We start from the raw sequence: 22,440 nt of genomic DNA, 5'->3' as shown, positions 1-22,440 counted from the left end.
TAGGCTGTAGTTTTCGGCCCGGAATTTCTGGAACGACTGTTAACACTGGCTTATGCTTATTGTCTGATCCCCATATACTGCATTAATATTCCTTGCACTTTCCGTTGTGTTGTTGCCTTTACTGAAGTCATAAAGCAAAATATGCCAAATATGCTCCTCTGTCACTTTCATTATAACTTTGAAAAAATAACTGTTAAAACTGAACTGCACTCTTCAAAACTTACACTAAGAATAAAGACAAAGTAAAATTACTCCCTGCTTTTATAGCAAGTTGATGCAGGTAGTTTATCCCATCCCGCACCAACTTTTAGTTCATGCAATTGAAAAAGCCACATTGCTTATGGGATGACCCAATATATATATATATATATATATATACACACACACACACACACACACACAAGTCACTGCACACTCAGGTGTGTGCACAAGTGAGTGTTTGTTTCCAACATTTTCTATCTTTTTTTATAAATCACCAAAATCAGCTCAGCATATAATTTGAAGAGAGTGGGGGGGGGGGGAGGAAAATGACAAATCATCTCACACACACACACACACCCAGAAGAATGTCTTACAGTCAACAATCTGTGTTAAAAAAACACAAACACAGAATTTTATGATCCTTGTGCACAAACTAATTAACTTTATTCACAAGCATTCAAAATTTAAAGAATTTTGCACACAGAAAATAACATATCATTACTATCATCATCATCATCATTATAGTGTTGTTGAAAAGATGCAACAATATTCATAAATGTAAAATGTAGACCTTTTCTTGTACACATACATACACATACACACACACACACACAGCTATCTTTGACCAAAAATTTCCAAAAGCCCATCTCCACAAAAAAAAAAAAAAAAAAAAATCTTTCTTGGAGTTCCATAACCAAAAATCTTTATAATTATTTACAAGTTGGTCTGAAGTAACAAATCAAGATGGAATGGCCATTTGGGATTTCTGTTCTGTGTAGAGGACTTTCTTTTTGTGTGTGCGTGCGTGCATATGTGTTCTTCATGTCACAAGTGTTTCCTTCTAATTTAAATATTTATTTTAAATATATATAGTTGTTTCAGGTTTTTTTTGTGTTTCTCCTTTTCATTGTTTTCCATTTTTTAAAAAAATTTTTTAAAGCCCCTTCACCCAGTGGTTGATTTTGGTTCCTCAACCATCTCCACGTCGGTAGAACTACAATTCTGCGGGGAAACGGAATGATCTGTAGCAGGCAAGATATTTGTCGATGTCTGTGGGTTTACCGACATTTTGAAATCGGGAGTTATTTCGTCCTCCATGGGTCCCTTCACTGGCTCTAAATTTACACATCCCGGTTTGCCCTCAATACTTTCAGAAGTGCTGCTTGGCCTTACATCATTGCAATCCCCATTGACACTTAGTTTCGTTATACTGCTGTCACATTTGGTGCTTGGTTTCATATCATTAACGTTGCCACCTTCGCCTCTTGCCTCTTTCATTTCAATATTCTTACTTTCGCCGTTAGTCTTCAGTTCCACACTCTTACTATCAGTATTTGTTTTGGATTCACTGTTGTTATAATCCTCAGAGTCGTCTATAACGATGACACTGTCACACATCGAGCTGCTGTCTGCGTTCTTCAAAGACACAGATTTCTCCCTTCTCTGCTGCTCTGCTTTTACCGTACTCGGCAGAGCAGTTTTTTCTGAACTCTGTGGAGCTGCCTTTGTGAAATTCAAGATGGACATCTGGTCACGAGGTAAAGGCTTCTTAGCGGGTGATTTAGCATTATCTTTGATATCGTTTATAACAACATTATCACCATTGTTGCTGTTGTTGTTGCTGCTACTACTACTATTGCTGCAGCTGACACTGTCGGCTACAGCAGCAACAGTTCGGACAGAGCTCAATTTATCAGATGTCTGGGCAAAGCTTAGTATGGACATCTGGTCACTAGGTGCAGGACGAGCAAGAGGCTTGTCATTACTTCCGCCTTTACCATTTGGTGTTTTTGCTTCAAGGGTCGTTGGTAATGACTGTAAGGAAATCTTCGTTGACTGCAAAATGGCAGCTGCTGCCATCTGTTCTTCTTGAGCTTTTATCTCAGATGTTTTGTCCTTCAGTGGCAAATCTTCAAGGCCATATTGTTTCCTAATATCATTGTGAACATACCAGCATATCTTGGAGTAATCAACCCTTTTTTCTCTCACCGCTATCACTAATATCTTCTTTTCTAGCTGGCGTTTCGAGATGATAGAGTTTTCTTCCGGAGCATCTGTTTCGGTCACAGACGTGTTGGGAGTGCTGTTCTGTTTACAGACATCGCTTTTTTCGCCTGGGGTGCCAGGTGTGATGTCGCTGCTTGATTCCGTCTTTGACTCCTCTTGGGCCACTTTGGCAACCATATTAGCATGTTTCGTGTTCCAGTAAGATTGGAATTCAACGACGAGCTTCTTGATGCCGGTACGACTTCCGTGGACAAACTTGATCAAATCTGGAAGAGCTGCAACATAAACAAGAACATCAATTAGCAATGTCATCATCACCACTTCTCTCATCATCATCATCATTCATACCATCACAATCATCACTGCAACTACCATCGGTTCCCACCGTCTTTACAACACTATCAACTACACAAATGTTATTATTTCTAAGACCTTCTTTCACCACAACCACCACTACAACCGTTGTCGCTGACACTGCCACCACCATACACCAGACCCATCAATCAGATTTTCTGATGGTATCTGGGAATAAGAACGGTCAAGTGAATCAATGTTAGTCGGGGGGTTAAGGAATGAGGAAAGAGGCTGCGGTAGAGCAGGTTCTTGTTGCGGAGGAGCTACCTGGCTACTCACATTTATGAGGAGTGAGATTGAATTGGTGGTTTGTGTGTGCGTGTCTATATATGCATACGTACAATCTTGGCTAAAAGTTTGGAACGTTGGTCTGAAAATTAGAATTTTTATATTAAGTGTCAAAGTTATATTTAATATATAACAGACCATTGGGTCTGTGTTGCATATATTTGAATCAAATCGTAATTTGGCATAATAATTTTAATTTTAAAAAAAGTGTTCCAAACTTTAAGCCATGACTGATATATATATATATAAGAAGCTAAAGCTTCTTTTAGACTTACAATCTACACAGCAACCTCAACAGTACTCATGACACAAAAATGCACCTGGTACACACTGTGAAGTGGTTGGTGTTAAAAAGGGTTTAGGGTCACGGAAACCATGAACACTGGAGCACAATGCTGTCCTTGGACCCATCAGTTCCAGATCAAACTGTCCAATCCATCCATGCCAACACATGTTAAATGATGATAAAGACATTTCTAGATACATACCTTCTTCTGGAACAACACGTTTCTTCAGGTTATTCCCAGACTTGTTCTCCGTCGGATCCACTTCTTTCAGGGCTCTATTATGGGATGTAGCAATTGGCATTTCTCCATTTATGATGGTCACCTAGCAAAAAAGGAACAATAAATTATATTCTCTAATAATTGGTCCCAGGCGTTGGTCTGCGACGGTGTTGGGTTATTAATGCCCCCAAGGGATCTGGTTGATTATATTGACCCTAGCCACCATTTTAGTATTAAATTCATCAATCTTTATTCAATGCCAAAAATCAGATTTCTAGCATAAAACAATCTAACTTAAAAAGTTACATTTGATTTGCATACACACACACACATAAACATACATGCATGCATATATATATATATATATATATATATATATAAAATCAAAATACCTCTGGATATCCTTGTTGCTTATTTTGATTTTAATCAATTTATTTTGAAATTGTATGGATAATACTGCACTAAATTCTGGTGCCTCAACTTAAGTACCATATTCACCTGAATCTAAATTTTTATATATATATAGTTTCTTTTACTCTTAAATTTGTTTCAGTCATTTGATTGTTGCAATGCCGGAGCACTGCGTTTAGTCGAACAAATCGACCCCAGGACTCGTTTTTAATCCTAGTACTTATTCTATCAGTCACTTTTGCCAAACCACGAGGTCACAGGGAACAAACACAAAGACACACACAGGTACATACAAGTGTGTGTATGTATATATATATATATATATATATATATATATATATATATATATATATATACACACACACATATACTTGTATAGATAAGTGTTTTAGGTTTGTTCTCTGGCTAAGTAGATGGTCAAGTCTTTTACATTTCAAGCATACACTCTTCTACAGAAAGAAAATAAAACCAGACTTCTACGATACAGACCCTGTATTCATTGAATATATTAGCATCATTCTTTGCAGATCCATCCCATATACAGCCAATGTATTCTGGTTTGTGAGGCAGACCTTGCTGGTTTCTCTGGCTCTCCCATTTTTCAGCATTGGCAGCTCGGCGGGCCTTCAATATTTCAGGGGTCACCTGCAGTTAATTGAGGAAATGAAATAAAAGGGAGTTAAAAGCACAAAAGTTTATTACTAAATAACTGGAAGATACAGAACAAGTGAAGTTTACAAATGAAAATGTTGAACATGCGGAGAGCTATTCTTCCATTAATTATATCATCAGCATCACAATTTTAATTCTTTTACTTGTTTCAGTCATTTGACTGCGGCCATGCTGGAGCACCGCCTTTAGTCACACAAATCAACCCCAGAACTTATTCTTTGTAAGCCTAGAATGTTAAACATCAATAATATGAACAAAGACGGAATGGTAAGCAGAGGGAAATGGGTTTGTGAACTTTTGTTTTTCTCTTAGGGACTTCAAGGTAGACATAGACACCAACATAAAATGTACCTCATCATCTTCAACACAGCCTTCCCCTTCAGACAAATAGCCATGAGGTACCATCCAGCCATCTTCTTCATCTTCATCATCTTCTTTGTCGTCTTTCTCTTCCTCTTCCTAAAGCGGAAAATATCGGAAATTGAAGCAATGAAATATACCAACATACTTTTACGAGTATTACAAAGAAATTTTTTTTAACGTAACAATAAAATAAAGCTGTTCTGAAGTCTAAATTCTGAACCATTTAGTCGTACCTGTAATCCCAAGGGCCAGACTTGTCACACTCTGCATCACACTAAGAGCCCCTGAAAACTACATTAAATGTAGATTATTGCTACTACTACTAATAATAACCCTTTTTCCCTATAGGCACAAGGCCTGAAAGTTTGAGGAGAGGAAGCTAGTTGATTACATCAAACCCCACCCTCCAAAAAAAAAAAGACGGAAAAGGCAAAGTTGACTTTGACAGGATTTGAAACGAGGGCATAAAGAGCAGGAAAAGATGCTGCCTGACATTTTTACCAACACACTAACAATTCTGCCAGCTCACATCATCATCATTGGCGAGGCAGAAGACTGCACTAGGCCTCAATGGATGCTCTCCCTAACCCCAACACCAACCACCCAGCAGAGTGGACTAAGTGCTTTTTACATGGCACGAGCAAAGGAGAGGTCACTTTTGGACAAACCAGAGGCCAACACCAAGATCCAACGACTGCTCAGGAATAATTTCCCTGGCTGGATGCTCTTCCGAGTATAAACCATGTCTGACATAAATGCAGCTACCGATTCTACTCGACCCAGCATGGCCACTTCCTTCAACAACTTCAAACTTCCATTGAGCTCAAAATTAAAACCTTGGCGGTTTGTTGTACTTGATAAGAAACATCTAAGTAAAACCACTGCCTTCTATATGTACAGGTTTGTCCTTCAAAGGTGCTGCGGCCACTTAAAAAGCACCCATGCTGGTGGCACATGAAAATGCACCCAGCACACACTGTTAAGGAGTTGGCATTAGGGAGGGCATCCAGCCATAGAAACCATGCCAAAACAGACAGTTGGAGTTTGGACAGCTCCCAGCCGGCCAGCTTCATGTCAGACCATCCAATTCATGCCAGCATGGGAAACAGACATTAAACAATAATGATGGTGATGATGCTGATAATGCAGCATCTAAATAATTTTATAAAGGGATTAAAATCTAACAAGTCTATTAAAATGAAACAGATAAAAAAAAAAAATTTAAAAAATCAACTTACCTCCGATGAGGATAAACTTTCTCCTGGTTCTTCTTCTTCCCATTCATCATCGCTATCAACTTCATAATCAAAAAGTGCCTGAAATGGAAATATAAACACTGAAGCCTTCTTTTTGCACATGACATCAAACAGGGCACATGCACATGTGGGTGTGTGCATGTGTGTCTTTTATTTCCAAGGGTTTCCGTTGAACAAATCAACCCCAGTATTTTTCGGGTCTGGTATTCATTTCATTGGTCACTTGCTGAATTGCTGAGTCACACAAACGTGAAAACAGAAACATGGATTGTCAAGCAGCAATGGGAGATTAACACACACACACACACAAATGACAGGCTTCTTGCAGTTTCCGTCTAGCAAATCTACTCAAAAGAACTTCTGTGGCCTGGGACTATAGTAGATAACACTTATCCAGGGTACCACACTCTGTGACTGAACCCGAAACTATGAGGTTGAGAGGCAAACTCCTTACCACACGACAAACCTGTCTTACACACCCACAAAATTTCAGGCCACATGGAGTATATATATATATATATATATATATATATATATATGGGAGACAAAACCAATCACACACAGAAGAAAAAAAAACAGCAGCATACCGTATCTTTCTTCCATGGATTTTTGGCAGACAAGACATTGCTGGATTTCCTCCAGGTGCCATAATAAGGAGGACGGTAGTTGGTGTGAAACTGTAACAGTTTGACATGATAAGTCACCTTCTTCACAACATCATCTTCGTGTGAAATATCATCATCCTGGTCACCTTCCCTGAAGCAGCAACAGAATGGAAAAAACACAATTGCATTAGAAGATACATCATCATCATCATATAACATCTGTTTTTCATGCTGGCATGGGTCGGACAGATCGACAGGGACTGGCAAGCTGCAGAGCTGCAGAACGCTCCATTTGTCTGTTATAGCAGAGTTTCTACGGCTGGATGGCCTTCCTAATGCCAACCAGAGTCTACTGGGTGCTTTTTATGTGGTACCAATACCAGTGCTTTATACATGGTGCCAGCATGGGTAATTTTTATGTGGCACTGGCACAACAACAAGAATAATAACCATTTCTACTGCAGGCACAAAACAGGAAAGTTTGCAGATAATTGGATAGTTGATTACATCAACCCTAAGACAATAAAAACCTAGGCAGAATTTGAATTCAGAAAGTATAAACAGACGAAATTCCACTTAGCATTTTTGTTTGCCATGCTTACAATTCTGCCTTCATAATAGTAATAATAATAATAATATCGCCTTAATACCTCTCTCTCGAAATTGCTCGATGATGTACAGTATAACTACAAAATGTTTGATAAAAATATAAACCATCTCTTTTACATGGATGATTTAAAGCTCTTTGCGAAAAATGACCAACAACTACAGGGCTTATTAGCAATTGTTAATTCTGTGATGACATCAGGATGCAATTTGGGGTAGGTAAATTACACTGGCCCCACTGTTTCACTGGTACTTAATTTATTGACCCTGAAAGGATGAAAGGCAAAGTCAACCTTGGCGGAATTTGAACTCAGAATGTAGCGACAGGCAAAGCAGTTCGCAACCAGCTATCCACATAATTCCTACTAGGAATAAGACTGAACCTGAGCCAAACCAAAAATAATAATAATAATAATAATTATAATAATAATGGTGATGATAATGATTTCTTATATATTATTAGAGTGATATACCAATAACCACATAAATTTACACCAAAATGAAAAAAGAAAAAAAAACCAACAGACATAAACCAGAATTCTAGATGATGGGTGATGATGATGATGATGATGAGCAACAACAACAATGTCTTACCTTGGCCAGGTCTTCCCAGATCTTCTGGGTGTGAAGCCATTAGATTTCAACTCAGTTTGATACAAAGGCTGGTGATCCTACAATAATAGAAATACATCATTAATATCCTATACAGACATATACACACTCACTCTTTCTGACTCACTCACACACACAACATATAGCTGTTCTTTACATTCTGTCCATGCTAAAACAGTGGGGTATTTATCAAATCAACCCTTCTGTTGTTACTACATTTCTAATGAAAAGCACCTCTTTGTTTTAAATGATTTCAAACCATGAGAAATACAGTAAAACAACTATAAACTCTTAAGCATTTAAACCAGCCATATTTCACTCAAATATTCTACCTGTTTCATGCTGAAATTGGTCAGATCCAACGTCTTACACCTGCCCTACAATGTCATTCTAAAAATAAACAATCACTCAATGAAATCTCAAAGCTATGAGATAATGCATGATTAATTCAAAATAATATGAATGAATATTGTTTGACAGAGGCCGTCAAAAGTTCAGAGCAACCAGTCATAATGTCAACAAAGAATGTCAACATCAAAAATGCTTCTCTCAAATGGTGACAAACCGGATAAGGGTGGGAGGGCGGATAGGTAGGTGGGTTTAAATAGAAAGACAGACACATACATATACCCATCCACACACACACATCAATGAATCAAGCAAGACTTGTCCAGAAAACAAACCTGAGTTTTCATAATTTCATCCAATTCGTCCATGGATTCTTTGGAAAGAGATCGTCTGTCTGCCGGTGCCATGCGCATGTCTTTCTTCACCTCAAATGGCATAAACATGCCAGAATGCTCCTTTGGCTGTTCATAAATAAAACAAAATTAAATAATTGAATACTTATAACATAAATAAAAAATAAATTAAAATAGCCGTCTGTGTATCATACTAAATGTATACACATCATTAGAAGGCATGAAGTTCTGAAACTGTGTGAGACGATAAAATCTCATCCAAAACTCATATTAAAAACAATACATACTTCTAATTTTGGCAAAGGCCAGCAATTCTGAGACAAAGGAGAACCTGGTGCTCTGGTGCTTATCGATTAAACTTTGATCAGCATCAGAGCTCAGCACATTTGCAGAAATAAGTTTGGGCATTCTAAATACCTTCACGTACAGTTAAATCGAGTTAAAGAGTTATAGCAAGTGTGGTAGTGTGGATATTTATATTTTGTAATTTATGAACCATATGTCTAGTAATAAACAAAAAATTCTTTTAACCCTTTTGATACCAACCCGGCTGATACCAGTTCTGGCTCTGGCTCTGTAGTACGAATGTCTTGTTTCCGAAAGTTCTGAATTGAAATCTTCCAAGCTTTAGTCACAATTTATGTTCCTAACACTAGCTTAATGATAACTAAGTTAGTTTACTAAATTCTTTGTTATATTCAAAATTGAAAGAAACACAGAGCATCTCAAAAGAAATATGGTAATGAAAGGGATTAGGTAAAAATGCTTGTTTTGTTTAAAAATAATTCTGAAAACACACACACACACATACACAAAGGAAGAAGCAGAAAAATGTTCAACCAACCTTAGCAACTGGTTTATTCTTGGGTTTCTGTACAAAATAATTCTGGAAAGCAGCTTTTCTCCTCTGTTGTTTCCTCATCTGAAACAAATGAGATGACAATATAACCAAGATCTAGTGTAAAGGGTAAAGACCCCCTTTGGTCATGAATGACCATGGGATTGCACCTAGAAAGTTACCCCGCGAGACACAAGTCTGGGCAAGGTTGTTTCTGGAAGACCAGCAGTCACTCATGCATGCCAGCCTCTCTTCTCCATGTAACCAATGTTGTCCAAGGGAAAGGCAAAGGGGCCAATACAGCTTGGCACCAGTAAAATCACAAGTCATTTCTACAGATGACCAACGTGAACTGGAGCAATACGAAGTGTTTTGCCCAAGAACACAACACAGCCCGGTCCAGGAATTGAACTCACTACCTCATGATTGTGAGCTCGATACTCTAACCACTGAGCCATGTATCTAAAGACATCAGAATTGAAATGAAGGACATTCAACATTGGATGTTGTCATCATCTTGTGTTTCACTCATCAGACTGCAACCAAATAAAGTGACTCCAGTACTCACCTCTTTTAAGCCTGGTACTAATTCTATCAATTGCTTTTAGCAAACTGCTAAGTTACAGGGATGAAAACAAACCAACATGAGTTCCCAAGCAGTGGTGGGGAATACACACAAAGACATGCTCATAAATACACACACACACATGATGGGCTTCCTTACTGTTTCCTCCTCATCATCATTTAGCATCCATTTTCTATGGTAGCATGAGTTAAACAGTTTGACTGTAACTGGTAAGCCAGAGAACTGCACGAGGTTCTAGTCTGATTTTGGATCGGTTTCTACGGCTGGATACCCTTCCTAATGCCAACCACTTCAAGGGTGTAATGGGTTCTTTTTATGTGTCACCGGCACTGGCCACAACCACAATTTCACTTGGCTCAAGCACAACGAATCACCAACCACCCACCCACAAGGTTATATAGAGTTATATAGTTGGAGACATCTGCCCAAGATACTGCAACAGTGAGACAGCCTGAAATCGTGTTGCAAAACTGGTTTCTTAATCACACAACATGTTTGCACCTATAAAATTAGGTACCTAAGTTTCTAATGGTAAATCGTTCGTTCGTCGGTTAACGTCCGCTTTCCATGCTAGCATGGGTTGGACGATTTGACTGAGGACTGGCAAGCCAGATGGCTACACCAGGCTCCAATCTGATTTGGCAGAGTTTCTACAGCTGGATACCCTTCATAACGCCAACCACTCCGAGAGTATAGCGGGTGCTTTTACGTGCCACTGGCACAAGGGCCAGTCAGGCGGTACTGGCAACAGCCTCGCTCAAAAAAGTGTTTTTTACGTGCCACCTGCACAGGAATCAGTCCAGCGGTACTGGCAACGATCTCGAAAAAATTGCAATGATAGGTTTGAATTAAAAAAAGCTAAAATGAATGCAATTTATATCATAGAACAAGAAGTAATTTCAAGACAATGCCTGTATCAAAAGACACTGGCAGACGTAGTCACACAGACAGACAAACAGACTGGTAGCGACAGACGGATATAACTTACTTCCTCCTCCTTCTCCTTCACTTTTTCTTCCTCTTTTATTTTCCTCTCCTCGTCTTTCTTACGTTTTTCCTCCAGTTTTGCTCTGTAAGGCAAATGGTAAAACAAAAAAAAAGACAAAAAACTTAAAAAGAAATAAAAATCAAGAGAAGAAACTGAAGACTTAACTCTGATATCATTATTTTAACCCTCTCGGTCTTGGGGCCCCGCCAAGTCAAGTTTCACTTCCCCATCTGAACTCCTGAGCCAAAAAACATTAAATAGTTGCTTATACAGTTCAAAGTAATGATTGAAGGTAAACTAATGGACAGAATCACTAAAGTAAAAAAGAAAAAAAACCCACTAAGCCATGCCCTTTCATGAAATGTAAAGAGAGAAAACAAAGAACCAAACATAGAACTTAATTTAGAAACAAGACTCACTCAATCATATCTTGCTTCTTACGACGCAGTTCATCTTTCAGTTTTTCTTTCCCCAGTCGTTCCATCTCTCGCTGTTTCTCCTTCTCCGAACGCTCTTTATCTTTCTGCATCTTTAGATGTTGCCGTTCTAGAGATTTCCTCTCCTGAGTTATACAAACAGAAAGTAGCTTTCAAAAACAAAATAATAATAATAATAATCCTTTCTACTGGAAGCACAAGGCCTCAGATTTGGGGGAAGGGATGAAGTCGATTACATCGACCCCAGTGCTTATGTAATTAAGTGATTGTGCTCTACGTATCTTATAAAGCATATGCATGCACTTGTACTTTGAATAGGCCTATATCTTATAACTTGTTTATATTTGTAAGGGTGCCACACAATTCCTTACATAAATATTGGAAGGAAAAATATCGGAACAAGAACATCCGAACAAATAACAATCTTTTATTTTTCGTCTGTACAAGAGTTACATCTTGGGACAATCAGTAGCCAGGTCGCCTTGATGTGGAAGCAGCAACGTCGGTTTAGTCACAAATTTATGAAAGCATTCTTCACAGAACTCCAGCTACACGGAGCTGGTCAAATACCGAGCGTCTCAGGTGAGCAGCAGAGCTGTTGAGGACACATCTGCATAGTTCAGCTGCTGCTATTTTTCTGCACATGAGGGAACTTCTGGCAGGCCTTCCAGAAGGTTTCAACCCAGCGCATGCGTGCTGGAGACCCTCAAGATGACGTCACTACATATTAAAGAATAAAGATATTGTGAGTTGGAGTCGGAGTCAGTAAAATTATACCAACTCTGACTCCAGCTACTCCTAAATTATTTCCAACTACGACTAAACGGCCCTGATTTAAACTGCCCCTATCAGGCCAAAATATACTTTTTGCTTTTATGTCCAAACCGGCCAGAGCTGGCCTCTCACACCTACCCTACAATATCATTGTTAAAATAAACAACCACATCATCATCATGTAACGTCTGCTTTCCATGCTGGCATGGGTTGGATGGTTTGACTGAAAACCGGTATGCTGGGGGGATGGGCTGCGCCAGGTTCTGATCTGATTAGGCAAGGTCTCCCTAAACGCCAACCACACTGAGAATGTATGCTCACCTTATCTTCTTTACGTTGTTGTAGTTTCTGCAGTCGTTCGTTTTCTTTTTCCTCTTTCCGCTTCAATCGTTCCTTTTCCCTCTCCTCTTTGATTTTCTGCCTCATCGGATCAATTCGTCGTCGCTAGAGAAAGAGAAAGAGAGAAAAAGAAAATATAGAAACCCAGATGAGAAACTGTAAAGTTTATCTTAACTTTTTTTTGGGGGGACATTTTACTATATTTGGTGCAGACGTGGTTGTGGTGTTAAGATGTTTGCTTTCCAACCATGTGGTTTTGGGTTCAGTACCATAGCATGGTACCTTGGGTAAATGTCTTTTACTATATTATAGCTGAACAGTTTAGTGAGTGGATTTGGTAGATGGAAACTGAAAGAAGCCCATTGTATGTTTGTTTGTGTGCGTGTCTTGAGACTAAGTGGTGGTCGTAAATAAGCATCACCATCGTACAAACGGTGTTGTTCGTCTTGAATCGACTATGAGAAAAACATGCCTAGCCAAAGCAAAATATCATCTTTCTTGGAAACAATTGAGGGTTGGTGACATGTGAGTGTGTCTTTGTGTCTGTGTTTGTACCCACCTCACTATTGATGTGTTTATGTCCCCATGACTTAACAGTTCAGCAAAACAGACAAACAAAATAAATACTAGGCTTAAAATAAACAAAAACACCAAGTACAAAGACTCATTCATTCGACTACAAATCTTTCGAGGTGGTGCCCCAGCATGGCCACAGTCACAGTTTAATGACTGAAACAAGTAAAAGATGAGATATATATATATATATATATATATATATATATATATAGGCGAGGAGTGGCTGTGTGGTAAGTAGCTTGCTTACCAACCACATGGTCCCGGGTTCAGTCCCACTGCGTGGCATCTTGGGCAAGTGTCTTCTACTATAGCCTCGGGCTGACCAAAGCCTTGTGAGTGGATTTGGTAGACGGAAACTGAAAGAAGCCTGTCGTATATATATATATATATATATATATGTCTGTGTTTGTCCCCACCAACATCGCTTGACAACCGATGCTGGTGTGTTTATGTCCCCATAACTTAGCGGTTCAGCAAAAAGAGACCGATAGAATAAGTTCTAGGCTTCTAAAGAATAAGTCCTGGGATCGATTTGCTCGACTAAAGGCGGTGCTCCAGCATGACCACAGTCAAAAGACTGAAACAAGTAAAAAAGAGTAAAAAGAGTATATATATATATATATATATACACACACAAATATCATTCTATTACTCACCTTTTGTTTCACCTGTGCAGTTTTTGGAGTACTTGCCAACGGGTTTGGTTTCTCTTTGTTTTCCATTGGTGTGACGTCCTCATCCGAGTGACTGGCCACGGAGCAAGTAGTGGAAGACTCCTCATTGCAGGGAGTGGCACATGTGGAGAGGTCAAGCTCTGAACTGGAGTCATCGTCGTCGTCCTTCTGTTCTGCGGATGTCGGCAGCACCAGCGACTTTGCGCATTGCTTCGGGGACTTGGAAGAACTGGACAGAGGCGACTTGCAACTAGAGCCCGAGAGCGCAGAGTTGATCAGCTTGCTGTCGGCAGGAGACGAACAGACAGACATGTCGCAAAGTGCAAGGTCGGGCAGAAAGACTTTCACTTCACAGCCTGATCGTCCCACAACCTGATCGAATTTCTCTTTGAGAACGCTGCTCTTTGCATTGCCGAGGCTTGACTTTGGCTTAGCTTGGGGGTCCGTAAGCAATGCAAAGTTAGCGTCTTCGTTGAAGTTACTGCTCAGTTTGTTTTCTTTTTCTATATTCTCTTCACATTTCTCGCTGATGTTGTCATCCCCGTCAGATCTGGTCAAATCGATGACGTCATTGGTGGAACTGGAAATAATCTCATCTTGGACGTTTCTCGACGAGAAGAACTTGTCCAACGTGTGAGATTTCACAGTCTGTTGCATTGGTGTCGCGACACTACTTGAGCCAGAACTGGAAATAACCTCATCGCACACCTCCATCTCGGCAATACTACTACTATTATTTTTATTAACATTACTAATACTACTACTGTCACTATTATTGTTAGTGTTGTTGTTGTTATTAATACCATTATTATTTGTAATATTATTGTGAGGTTTTATTTTATTTTCGATATTTGCCTTTTGAATCTTGGCAGTTTTACTCAGACTAGTATCTTGGTCAGACAGCTTGCGTTTCTTGGAGGCAGTTACAGGCTTGTTGGGCTTGGCATCCAATGGTTTGAATGACAAACGAGCTGAAATGAAAGGAAAAAAACAATTAGTTAACACTTTAGCATTTAAACCGGCCATATCCAACCAAAATATCCTGTTTGTTTTACGATCAAACTGGTCAAATACAGACTGGGACACCTATGCTGCAATGTCATTCTAAAAGTAAACAATCTGATGATTGAAATCTCAAAGGTGTGAGATGATGCAGGGTTAATTTAAAACAATGTGAAGAAATATGCATTACGTTTGACAGAGAAATCATCATCGTTTAATGTCCGTCTTCCATGGCGGAATGCGTTGGACCATTTGAAAGGAGCCAGCACCAGACTTCTTTGTTTGTTTTGACATGGTTTTTTTATGGTCGGATGCCTTTCCTAACACTGACCACCCAGCAGAGTGGACCGAGTGCTTTTTATGTGGCACCAGCACAGGCGAGGTCACCAAGTAACTCATAAGACAAACATCCTTTGAGAGGAGAGGGAGCATTGGAGGAGGTGGTCATATCAGGTGTGTGTGTGTGTGTGTGTGTGTGTGAGCTAACTTTCGGTTAGTTAAAATGTTTGTGACAGATTTCAACTTCTAAAAGGGGAATTCACTGCAATTACCTGACAGGTATGGGGGTTTTACACCTTTTGCCATAAGAGAGAATTTTTTCTCTATGCTAACTGCAGTAGAATTTGCCTTTAGGAGTGGAAATACATCACAAATCGCTTATGCTTAAACACTGCTTGGCACTGACACTACTGGCTCTATATATATATATATATATATATATATATATATATCAGTTAATCTATATCCAAGAAAGACACATTAGATAATGCAGACTTAATTACACTATGGCCGTCTCTGAATACCAAAAATGAAAATGATGAGATGGGCATGACTGGAACATCTTTAATCACAGGTAAAGTGGAACAAGGTAGACTCGGGATTAAACAACAACATCATCATCATCGTTTAACGTCCGCTTTCCATGCTAGCATGGGTTGGACGATTTGACTGAGGACTGGTGAAACCGGATGGCAACACCAGGCTCCAGTCTAATTTGGCAGAGTTTCTACAGCTGGATGCCCTTCCTAACGCCAACCACTCAGAGAGTGTAGTGGGTGCTTTTACGTGTCACCCGCACGAAAACGGCCACGCTCGAAATGGTGTCTTTTATGTGCCACCCGCACAAGCCAGTCCAGGGGCACTGGCAACGATCTCGCTCGAAAATCCTACGGGAGCCAGTCAGGCGGTACTGGCAACGGCCACACTCAAAATGGTGCATCTTCATAAATGGTATGGTTACCTTGTGTCAGTTTCTTTTTTGTGGCCATGCTTGGATTCAGCTTGGGTGAAAGTTTATCTGGAAAAAGAAAAAATATAATCATAAATATTATTGGTATAAAATATTTGGTATCAAAAAGCCAGGCAGAGTATAAGAGTATGCAAAGGCATCATAAATATCATAATTTACGGAATGCAGAAAATTTTTCTTCTTGTTTAGGAAGATGAAGTCACAGAAATAAAAACCTGTTGAAGTCATATTTTAGAGTAATTTCATCACAATCGTCTAAAAGTTACCCTCAGACAGGGGCAGCCTGAGGCGTCAGTCAATCGGGCACTGCCCGACGATCTGAGGGGCCCACACTCTACTAAATCAATGCTAAGGGGCCTGGTAAACAGTTATGCCTGAGAGCCCTTAATACTCTCAGTCTGCCCCAGCCCCTTAAGTAGAGGAGTTTATTTTTCCACTTTTTCCATTTTTCAATGCATTTGTAGAGACAGAAGATAATTTTGCCATGTTCTAAGAGTATACACGAGTTATTCGGATGCCCATTCACAACTTTTCCATACTACCCCCATCACAAACTTGAAAATCGGGGAAAAAAATACTCCACCCTACAATATAAAGAATACAAATGGAGTTTAAAATTTAACACCATTTGCGTTTCTTTTTATAACCACACCGAGAACCAGCCCTCAGTCTATGGATTATATTAGATTTTTAGTACTTACTTATATTCAATATCCTACGCTATTGTACCTAGCCATTTCTTGCATCCTACATGGTGACGTACCTAGATTCCATTGAATACTGTAATTAATCTGTACAAACACATATTCGTTACTCTTTCACTTGTTTCAGTCATTTGACTGTTGCCATGCTGGAGCATTGCCTTGAGGGATGTTTTTAGTTGAACAAATCAACCCAGGACTTATCTTTTAAGACTAGTACTTATTCTATCAGTCTCTTTTGCTGAACCACTAAGTTACAGGGACATAAACACACCGACACCAGTAGTCAAATGATGACAGGGGGAGGGGACAAACAGAGACACAAAGACACACATATATATGACAAGCTTCTTTCAGTTTCTGTCTACCAAATCCACTCACAGGGCTTTGGTCGGCCCGGGGCTATAGAAAGACACAAATGCAGGTGCCACACAGTGGGACTGAACTATGTGGTTGGGAAGCAAGCTTCTTACCTCAGTCATGCCTTATATGTGTGTGTGTGTGTGTGTGTGTGTGTGTGTGTGTGTGTTATACACACATACATACAATCAGCTTCATACAATTTATCTATCAAATTCATGCACAATGCCTTAGTCAGTCCATGGCTACAGTGACAGAGACTTATCCAAAGTGCCACACACAAGAACTGAACCAAAAACTATGTGATTGGGAAGCAAACCCAAACCACACAACTATACCTACATCTATAATTACATATATGGCCCTCCATCGATTTCAACAATGAGTTCTCAATGGATAGACCAATTATAACATTGCCTTCTCATATTAAATGGTTGTGTATTTCACAGTCATGTTTATACTTAATGTAGTCCTGAAGCAGTGTTGCAGTGCGTGACAAGGCATAATCAAACTGATAGGCTTCGATACAGCTTCCATCTTCCTAATTTTACTAAGGAGGCTAGGGTCAAAATAAGTCTTTGATAAAAAACAAGAAAAAAATGCAAGAAACCAACTGAATCAAGATGCCACATAGTAGGATTGAAACCAGAACCTCATGTCAGTGAGGTGAACTGCTTAACTATTTGACACAATGCTGCATGCACACACAGACACACGTACATATATATATATATATATATGTACATATATACACAAATATAAACATAACTATGGTGTCCCAGCATGAGAGCAGCTTACCAGCTGAAACTAGTTAGAGCTTATATACATACAAATATATACACACACGCACACACATACACATAAATAAGTATACAAATATATATATATACATATATACACACACTTATAAAAATATACGTGGTAAGTAGCTTGCTTACGAACCACATGGTTCCGGGTTCAGTCTCACTACGTGGCACCTTGGGCAAGTGTCTTGTCCTATAACCTCGGGCCGACCAAAGCCTAGTGAGTGGATTTGGTAGACAGAAACTGAAAGAAGCCCGTCGTGTATATATATATATATATATATATATATATATATATATATATATATGTATGTATGTGTTTGTGTGTCTGTTTGTCCCCCCAACATCGCTTGACAACCGATGCTGGTGTGTTTACGTCCCCGTAACTTAGCGGTTCGGCAATAGAGAGACCGATAGAATAAGTACTAGGCTTACAAAGAATAAGTCCTGGGGTCGATTTGCTCGACTAAAAGGCGCTGCTCCAGCATGGCCACAGTCAAATGACAGAAAGAAGTAAAAGAAAAGAAATAATATACACACACACACACACACACATTTATACATCGACGTATACATATACACATATATATCTATGCATACCATGTCTATATATACACGTATTCATACACAGGTTATCTACCAAACGAATCTGTGCATACGTATATAATTTCATTGATATACGCGAAAATACTTGACATGTATATATATTCACACACACACACACATATATATATATATATGTACACACGCATATGACACACATGGAGGGGGGGGGGAGAGAGAGAAGAAGCTTTACTAAAAAGGAGGGAAAATATAGAGATAATATATACACCCTCACTGACATTAACACAATCAGATGCAGGGCGACGGGGGACGCCTCTACACGATCGTTCGAAGTTCTAGAAATAACAGCCAAATCCCCTTAAAAAACAGGAAGCGGGGACACATCGTGTAATGCAATGTTGCTGAATATACTAAAAAAACGTGATGGTCACGGTTAAAAAAACTTGCGATCATATATCTGCTTAAATCAAGTTTGACCTAAGGCCTAGGGTTAAAATAACAAGAGGTAAAATGGATAACGAAGGGGTTATAAAATTATCTTTAAGTAGGACAAGAGGAGGAGGTCCCTTAAGCGCTTGAGACCCAGATCGTTCAATGCTTATTGCTTTTATGGACGAAAACTGAGTTGATGTCGTTTAACACCAGGCCTAACTAGATGGAATGGATCTATAATCATAATGGCTTGGAGTGTATAACTACACAAGTGCACCCCAAATCATCACACGCCGACTTTGTTCCCTCATAACTCTCAGAAAAATGGATATATTTCAATGAAATTTTGTACGAGAACCTTTTAGATGGCATAGATTACGATTACGTCGGAATTTAATCTGAAAACATAAAAATAAAAAATTGGTGGGCGCACACACAGCGCATAATTTATTTTTTAAAAATCTGAAGTTACTTCAATCTAACATAATTGGGAGGTTTTTTTTTTAATTAAGCAGTGGACTACATTATCGAAAATGTGCTAGTTTTTTTTTTAAATCTTTTATTTTATTTATTTTCAAGTAACTGGGATGTCACCTTCATAACTGAGAATCACTAGCAGATTTGACAGCTATTTCTAGCAAACCGAAAGCTCATATAGAAAACGGATCCTTCGCTCGTCCGTCTTGGCGATGGCGCAATTTTGGACACGAAAACTTTTTTAAAACTTTTAGTAAATTATTCTGACATCCAACTTTTTGGGACGTTTTCTTTTCGTTTTATAAGTTCTTGACGAACTTGGTTTCACGGTCAGTCTGGAGTGAAAAAAATACGGAAATACGACTTATAACCAAAAACGTTCCATTCGCGACCATTCCGTCTTTTTAATTTGTGGTGGGGAGGGTATAAATAGGGGACATCATCCAATCTGTCCTTTATTTTTTAACTGATTTCTGAGCATTCCTACAGAACTGTGCCCCCCCCCATTTTCCTCACACACACACACACATAGCATTATGTATACATATATATAGATAGATAGATACACACACACACATATATAAACATATGTAATCACAGATGTTATGAAACTAATTATTATTGGGAAACAAACTAGTCTCCGAGTGATCACAATAAGCGGCTTCTACTTAACACACCAATAATGTCCATTAATCGTTCTATTATCATAATTAAAAGCCAACATGGACGCTAGACTTAGATAATTTCTTTTAAAACTTCTGTCATTAATCCTTGTAAGATTAACCTTATCCGATACCCTTATGGCAAATAATGGAACCTCTATTATTAAGGATTCTTTGTCCAAAAATATTAAAGTTCGTCGTGATAATTCCGATTCCATCCAGGATCTTTAAAATAAATAAATAAAATACCAGTCATATGTTGAGGTCGATATATATTTTCGACTGCCCCCGATTCGAAAATTTCTGCCTCTGAGCCTATGTAAGAAGAAATGGTTACCATTATTATTATTATTATTATTAATAATAATAATAATGCTAATTAATGTCGTTTCGATGTGGCACGGTGAACTTTTCAACTTTCCCAAAAGTCATTATTGTTAATATTATTGTTACCGAAACAGTTATGATTAGGAACTGACCATGAAACACTCTAAAACGACTTTTTTCCCTCCTTCGTTAATTACTTAACTTGAGGCAGATAATGAGAACATTATTATTATTATTATTTTACGTTCCGAGTTCAAATCCTTCTGAGATCGACTTTACATCTCATCTTTTCGCAGTTCGATAAGGTAGAACTAAGATCGACGTAATCGACCAGCCCCCCCCCCCTCCTACAATATTTCAGGCCTTGGACGTATATTAATTATCATTATTATTATTATTTGAAATACATTCACCCCCGTTACTTTATTCGAACAAGGAAACTATAGCAAAAATAAACAATAGCAAGAAATAAGTTTATCGAAGTTATTAAAAAATAGAATGATGGGAGAGATGAATGAATGAATGCAATCAAGAAGTAGTGATGTTCATGCCGAGATTTGTTCGCGGCAAAAAATAAACCGCGAAAGAAAACGAAAAAAAGTTAAACATAAGCATTTTCCAATATAAATAATAATTATTATTATCTCTAACATTTTCTAATATAAATGTCTGTAATAAAAAAAAAAAACATTCCTGATGAAATTACAAGATTTAAAGATTGACATGGTAGAAATGAGGTTGTGATGTTCATGCTTTTCTCTAAGAAAACATCTGCAGCTAAATTTAAACAGGAGTAGCACTGTTGCTTCAGTGAAAACGGGAGACCTTGGACACGTTCAAGTCCACGTTTTCTAATATAAAAAGAAATAAAACTTGTGAAGTCTCCCTTAAGACAAGGATTATATGGCTGTTTAACTTTATAAAATTAAAGAGGAATAATAATTTTCTAGCAGGAGTTTCGTTTTGGCAAAACTTCCGAGAAATCTTACCTCTGTCTATTTCTAATAAAATCTAAAAAAAAAAAAAAGCTGAGATTTCATGGAAAGAAACAAAATTTGGGGATTTTTTTGACTTCAGATGCTGCCATGTTGAGGTTGAAGTTTAAATTTTGTCAATTAACTTTCTCTCACATCTATGTATCTATCTAATTTCACTCGTTTTAATCACTCTTTCACTTTTACATTAAAAAAAAAAGTCACCCTCTCATACATTCTCTCTGGCTATCTATATCACATTAACTCCCACCCTCACGATTCGGCAATACAACTCTGCCCCTCACTCTCTTTCAATCACAATATTGCTCACTGCCTCCCCTTCGATAAACCCTTCACTCACTGACTTTTACTCTTTCTCTCTCTCTCTCTCTAAAAGACGGTCGCTCACCTGTCATGTTGTTGGCGATGATTGTGATGTCAGCATCAGTGCTACTGTTATTGTTGCTGGTAATATCAGTCGGCGCCACAAAAACTTCCAAACAATTACCATCCATTTTGTGTATCCTTTCTCTCCAAACACCTTAAATATATTTATATATAAATATATTTAAGCAAGTCGAAAGTTTACAAGACAAACTGGCGATACAGCAATCTGTATTTAAATAAAAACAAAATTTCGGAAAATTCCTAAAGATCTTGATTTCCCCCTTCGTTATTTCTTCGCTTCGGTTATCCACACTTTAAAAATAATTCATGTGTTTGTATTTTGAGGACGACATCAAGAAAATACGTAGACTTCCGAAACCTCTATGAAGGAATTACAAAGCTACTTTTCATATGTTGGCGGGAAAGTAGGGGAATTTCCCTGAGATTTTCGAGCATTCTCATTGGTGAATAATAATCATAACTCTAACGGCACGTAGAGGTTAAAAACAAAATTAGAAATGTAATTTTAATTAATATTTTTTTAATTTATGAAGTAATAAAATAAATCATATTCTGTTCTTTTTTTCCTTGCATATATTTAATATTCGTATATGCTTATGTATATATCCATGTAAGTGTCAGTGTGTGTATACAGGGTTATGTAAATCCCCTACCCTTCTTACTACCCTTACAAAACTGTTAGCTAAT

At 38.4% G+C, this 22,440-nt stretch overlaps 1 protein-coding gene across 2 annotated transcripts; it reads right to left on the bottom strand.

The window, feature by feature from the left end:
• Nucleotides 1-612: 612 nt before the first annotated feature.
• Nucleotides 613-22,172, bottom strand: LOC106879361 (uncharacterized). 2 transcript variants are annotated; one of them, XM_089363480.1, is made up of 15 exons: nt 21,755-22,172; nt 16,037-16,093; nt 13,777-14,765; nt 12,527-12,649; nt 11,414-11,556; nt 10,995-11,076; nt 9,427-9,504; nt 8,565-8,690; nt 7,864-7,940; nt 6,646-6,814; nt 6,041-6,118; nt 4,791-4,898; nt 4,257-4,412; nt 3,339-3,459; nt 613-2,483 (listed from the first exon to the last, which is right to left on the bottom strand). In XM_089363480.1, the coding sequence occupies exons 1-15, from the start codon at nt 21,858-21,860 to the stop codon at nt 1,147-1,149; spliced, it is 3,750 nt and encodes a 1,249-aa protein (XP_089219606.1). In that variant the 5' UTR covers nt 21,861-22,172; the 3' UTR covers nt 613-1,146. The 2 variants fall into 2 exon arrangements, with proteins under 2 accessions (XP_089219606.1, XP_089219607.1); XM_089363481.1 differs by lacking the exon at nt 21,755-22,172 and adding an exon at nt 21,361-21,568.
• Between the last annotated feature and the right edge of the window lie 268 nt (nt 22,173-22,440).

This window comes from Octopus bimaculoides, chromosome 15 (assembly GCF_046866305.1).
Source record: "Octopus bimaculoides isolate indiv1 chromosome 15, ASM4686630v1, whole genome shotgun sequence".
NCBI lineage: Eukaryota > Metazoa > Mollusca > Cephalopoda > Octopoda > Octopodidae > Octopus > Octopus bimaculoides.
Note: the sequence above shows the minus strand (reverse complement) of the source record. Positions and strands in the feature narration are given on the sequence as shown.

Coding starts and splice junctions, on each gene's coding strand:
- LOC106879361 (XM_089363480.1), bottom strand. CDS start 21,860: ATGGATGGTAATTGTTTGGAAGTTTTTGTGGCGCCGACTGATATTACC. Junction 12,650..13,776: donor CTGCACAGGTGAAACAAAAG/GTGAGTAATAGA, acceptor CTCTTTCTCTAG/CGACGACGAATTGATCCGAT. Junction 2,484..3,338: donor ACGTGTTGTTCCAGAAGAAG/GTATGTATCTAG, acceptor TTTATGTTGCAG/CTCTTCCAGATTTGATCAAG.